This window comes from Camelus dromedarius, chromosome 12 (assembly GCF_036321535.1).
Source record: "Camelus dromedarius isolate mCamDro1 chromosome 12, mCamDro1.pat, whole genome shotgun sequence".
In the NCBI taxonomy this organism is placed as follows: Eukaryota; Metazoa; Chordata; class Mammalia; order Artiodactyla; family Camelidae; genus Camelus; species Camelus dromedarius.
This window is the reverse complement of record NC_087447.1, coordinates 8918328-8923712: the sequence shown is the minus strand read 5'-3', so window position 1 is coordinate 8923712 and position 5385 is coordinate 8918328. Positions and strand designations below refer to the sequence as shown.

Below are 5385 nucleotides of genomic sequence, written 5' to 3'. Positions count from 1 at the left end.
TTGTTCTTTAGAGTTATCCCTCTCTGGTATCACTCATTCAATTGTAGGCTTCTTTGTCGCCTCCCTCTTTAGAGGTAAACTCTGCAAGGGCAAAGTCCTGGTCTAAATTATCCTGACAACTCAATCTGTGCCACATGGCCCAGTTATAGGAGACACTCTTCGTGTTGTTAAGCATTGGATGGATAGATAGATGGATAGATGGATGGATGGATGGAACCTCACACTGATCCATGATTACCCATTTTAAAGCCCTTTACATTGTCTGTCTGTCATCCTTACAAAATCAGGCATGGCGTCATTTACACCCAATTTAGCAGTGAGGAGATGGAAGCTCAGAATGACCAGTACTTGAAGTTGTCCAAAAACATTTCATGATTAGGTGTTGCGTTTAAGATTCAAATACACATCTGCTTGAAGCCAGATCCCATCACCATTCCACCATTCAGCACTGCCTCCCCTAAGTAATCTGTTCTTCTAACTCATATCATCCTTTGAATCAGTGGAAGAAAACCCCCCAAAAGCAAATAAAAGTAGATGGAAATTAATTCATAGATAGGCAATAGAATGAATTTGTGACAATAAATTAACTAAGCAAGATAGCCTTTGGAAAAACAACCCTCAGAGAAGGCCAGTCTTTATCAACATTTCCCCAGTCTGAAGCACCTTGCCGAAATTTGTCTATGGGCAAGAAGGCTCTGCGACCACAGCAGGACTGTGGTATTGCACCCAGCTAAGGTGTTTGGTGAACCAGCAGAAAAGACACACAAGATAGGAAGAGAATTGCACTTTGAAGAAGAAAGAGGAGAATAGAAACAAGAAAAGGAGGTGGGGTATAAGAGGGGGAATGGGGCGGGGGAGGAGGTGGGAAGAGAGAATGACAATCACAATAATAATTTAAAAATCAATAAGACCACCAGCTCATAATGTTGTACTTTGCTTTATTATTTAGAAAGCACTTTGCATTAATTTGACCTAAAGTCACGTATCATTATTGCAGTCTGAAAATTGTTTGGGGTCCAGAAGTCTCTGTCTCCTTGGTTTTCTACAAACAGCACAGGCTGGCCGGATTCTGGTGGATCCTTGCTGTCTTTTCCTGGTCCAAAGCCAGGTTTATCCTGTGACTCATTCCCTCACTTGTGGGAGGGATTAGCATGGTGTCCTGCAGGATAAAAGAAGCTGTGTGCAGTCACCTCCAGAGTGAGTTCCTTCTTCTCTGCCTCACTGGACTGAACAGCCAGCAACAGCGGCTCAGACATGAAGCTGGTGATGGTCCTCATGCTGGTCGCCCTCCCCCTTTACTGCTACGCAGGTGAGTACTGACAGGGGGCACAAGCTTTGGGATAAGCTTGTTGTCTGGTCCCTTGTGCAAGATCTCCCCATCCCAAGCTCCAGCACAGGGCAGGTCTGTGTGCCATAGACCTAAGGACCAGCACTAATCGCAGGAAATCTGAAAGAAGGGCCTGTGTGGGCACCGCCCCGGCTCTGCAGCTGCACGTTGTGTCTCGTGCCATTCAGGGCATCCCACCATCACCACAGGTTCCATGCAGCCAGGATGAGTCTTGTGATCGAAAGTTAGAATTAGGTATTTCAGTGGGGCAAGGGAATGGCAGGCTCTGATGAGCCCCTACATTTATATCCACATGCGTTTCCTGAAAGCAACACTCATGGAGTCTCCTTCAAAATGGAAACAAACAGGAAACCTCCCAGGACAAAAGGCTCAGGCTGTGGGGTGTGACCCTGTGTTTTGCACCGAGTAGGGATTCCTCATTTTTCACACTTTTTCAGAGTAGATTTGAGCCCTTTTTCTGGAATGGCCTTACTCCCAGTCTCTTCCCACTCAAAGGTGACTGAGGAGAAGAGCTCACACATTTGGAGGTCTCCTTCCACAATGAGGATCCAGCTAGAGAAAAACGCCCTGGCAGCTAGACTCTGGTCTTCAGTAACATGACACACACCTAGTTTGCTTTGTTCAATTTACAAAGCTCTTTTAAATATCCCACCTCATTTGTTCCTGAAGTACATGTAGGTGTGCTCGAGGTGACAGGCTCAAGGTCAAGTAAATGGAAAGCTGCAAACGCGAGAGTAAAACTTAGGTCTCGTGAATCTGATTCTAGAGCTCTTTCCCCTTCCCAACTCAAGCAGACACACAAGAGCACTTCACAGACAAGAATTTCATTCGTATGTTATTCACTGTTGCAGAAAGTAATTACCATCCACAGAGCTAATGGACAATATTCTAGACCCAATTCATCGACAATACTGGGAACGCCACCTGCTGCTGTGATGATAACAGTGAAGCATCACATGGCTCCACACAAAGAAAGACCAGACAATGTTTAATAGGTTGCACTGCATCAGAGCATCTCATTTCTCCAGAATCCTATTTAATCAAGGTTAATACTGTTTGGCTTCTCCGAGCTAACAAGAGGAAAGGAGATGTTTTAGGACTTAAAGAAATCCCAGATCCTGAGTTCACTCTCATAGACTTCAAAACTCAAGCCCATTCACAATCTTCTTTCTGAATATACGTGTCTACTGGGATGTAAGAGGATGGTAAGCATCATGGTTTCACCCCAAAGAGCCCACGTTTGCATGCTTTCTTCCCAGGGTCTGGCTGCTCTGTTCTCGGGAAGGCGGTTGAAGATGGAATCAATACTAATGTGTCCATGGCTGAATACATACTCTCTCTTCAAGAGTTCATAGACGATGAAGACACTGCAAATGCCATAGGGGAACTTAAGCAATGCTTTCTCTCCCAGTCAAATGAAACTCTGGACAACTTCAGAGTGATGATGGTAATTTTGGCTTTTTCTGATATGTTTTAGAACCATGGGACAGGGACACACAGGCTCTAGGTTTTCACTCCTTATGCCACAGCCAGTGGCAAATGTGCCTTATTCCTGCTGATGTCATTGTGTGGTTAGTCTCATGACTTTGACATCAAGAAAGACTTCCAAGGTTGCAGTGCTGATTTGCCACTTTGTGAAATCTTTAGTGAATGGTAAGTGAAAAAGACAAAAGAGGGCAAAGATGTTTCAGGCAGAGGATTACCTGCCACCAGGTCCCCAGTACACACAACGCACACACACACACACGCACACACACACACTTTCTATCAAGGTAAACAACACCTGATTTCAAGAAGTCCTTCACTTGTAAGAGTGCTCAACAAAAAGTCTCCTTTGTCACAAACTGTAAAACATTTGAAGAATGATTCATAGAGTCCAGAATATACCATTTGAAGAAGAGTTCATACACTTCATTAAAAGAATTTAAAATGACCTTTCAAGCAATCAAAATTTGTGAGCATAAACAATTGGATTCCTCGACGATCAATGAAGCAGCCCAGGAACGACAAATGCAGATCATGGGCATGTATCCACCATGGGTGATGGAACTGTTTAAATCTAAATTCAGTAGTTTAACAATGAGTGATTCTTTCTAATTATAAATTGATATTTTTGAGTTTATTCTAGCATTTATTTCCTCTCCTAGAATATATTTTTTCCTCTCCTAATATGTTATTTAAAACATTCCATGGTAGACCATTTAGAAATATTGCAAAAACCATAAAGGTAAAAGGGAAATCACCTAAGGAGATTTTAAACATGGTACAACAGGAATGAATCTGAGGACATTAGGATCAAGGAAACCAGCCAGTCACAAAAGACAAATACTGCATGACCCCGCTTACACCGGGCTTCAAGAATAGCCAATCCCACAGAAACGCAAGTTAGGGTCGTGGTTGACAGGGGCTGGGTGTTGAGGAAAATGGGAGATATTTACAGGTATGGAGTGTCTCTGTGCAAGACGCAGACAGTCTGGAGACTGGTTGTACTGACTGCAAAGTGAATGCGGTGCCAAGTATATTTAAAGTACTTAAGATGGTAACTAAGATTTTATATGAATTTGCTATCATTTTTTTTTTGAAATTTTAAGGTACAATCCTTGCAGTTAAAGATGATGGGCTTTTTTCTTTAAAAACCTAGCTCAGGCTAATCACTTTTAGGGCCCAGACTAAGTAGTTTGTAGTCCTCAAAGGCATGGTAGAGAGATCAGACTGTGTTCTATATTTCTGAGAGTGAGGCTGCACAGGAACTCAAAACATCATATTTCCTTTTATTTGAGTGGAGATTTTAACCATTCTATGTTGAAAAATGATATACATGCAGCATAGTTCTTGGATAACTTATTTCAAGGAACAAGAAATGTGCAGAATAAACTTGCCTAGGGGTCTCTGGTGGGGAGAAGATCTGGAATCGCCAGCTCTTCTCTGGCATTAATAAATGTCTCCTGAACGTTAGAACAAAGGATGAGTTATCCACCACTATCTCTCTCGGATGTCAGATGTGTGTGGACAGATCCAGGAAAACAATGAGAAGAAATGTTTATTTTTCAAGATTTTACTTTGCAAGAGAAAAATCTAAGTGATGTTTATTTTTGTTTTTCCAGCAAAGCATATACAATAGTCCTCAGTGTGCTTTGTATTAACTTTCCACGAGACCTTTGGCTCAGAAGACAGCGACTATTGATTCGGATAAACCACAACCTCTCTTTCTTTTCTGTCTTTTGATCAACAAATGGCAAGACAATTGTTGAAACCTCAAACTACATTTTCCTTTCAATAAAGTATCTGCAAACCTGAAGTTCTTTTTTTGTTCTCTGATTAAAACAGAGGCTTTACATAGTTTAATATATCACACACGATTATTCATTGAAGAACTCACCAGTGAAGGACTGAAGTGTTTGAAAAGTACTTTGTTGGCTACCATCTGTAGCCAACATTGATCCTCTGTCTGGAAAAGGAGGGAAAACACTTTTCCAGAGGATTTTTCCCTCCTTCCTCCCCCGCATCTCCCCAGGAACTAGCTAGGAGGCGCTGGTGGTAGGGTCATGGCCAAGTTTCCAGATCTGCCGGAGTCTCCATCTCCACTCTGAGCCCTGCTGGCCATGGCTGGACACCGTTCTCAGCGATCTCTGTCCCTGACCCAGGTGTGCAGGGCTGGGAATAGGGCCCGTGAGAGAAGTGCCTCAAGCAAAGCAGGGGTGAAGGCTGTCTTGATTTTAAAATTTGATATAAGCCATGAATTTTGAGTTTTAAAAAGACTTCACAAAAATATTATTTACCCCAATTCCTGAGATTTTGGGTGCCCCTTTAATGGTGTGACTCTCCTTAGTCCTGTCTAGACATGGTCCATCCCCTCATTCACACAATGAGCAACAAGGCCAGGAAGGTCATGGGAAATGTGTGCTATGCCAGAATAAAGCAAATCAAAAGATTTGAAATCGAAACTTCACTCTCCTTCCTTTTGCCCGTCCCCACCAGCGTGTCACCAGGGAAAAGTTATTGCCACTTCTGCTCACACCTCCTTGGGTCCCTCTTCC

The 5385-nt window shown here is 42.8% G+C and overlaps 1 protein-coding gene across 1 annotated transcript; it reads left to right on the top strand.

Moving 5' to 3' along the window:
• Positions 1-1150: 1150 nt before the first annotated feature.
• LOC105091527 (mammaglobin-A) lies at positions 1151-4630 on the top strand. Its single transcript, XM_010983045.3, has 3 exons — positions 1151-1309; positions 2608-2795; positions 4453-4630. Exons 1-3 carry the CDS (start codon positions 1255-1257, stop codon positions 4489-4491), a joined length of 282 nt encoding a protein of 93 aa, XP_010981347.1. The 5' UTR covers positions 1151-1254; the 3' UTR covers positions 4492-4630.
• The last annotated feature ends 755 nt before the right edge of the window (positions 4631-5385 follow it).

Bases quoted from the DNA above. Each gene is read 5' to 3' on its own strand.
- LOC105091527 (XM_010983045.3), top strand. From the start codon at position 1,255: ATGAAGCTGGTGATGGTCCTCATGCTGGTCGCCCTCCCCCTTTACTGC. The intron at 1,310-2,607 runs GTGAGTACTGAC...CTTTCTTCCCAG, and splicing joins CCCCCTTTACTGCTACGCAG to GGTCTGGCTGCTCTGTTCTC. The intron at 2,796-4,452 runs GTAATTTTGGCT...TTGTTTTTCCAG, and splicing joins ACAACTTCAGAGTGATGATG to CAAAGCATATACAATAGTCC.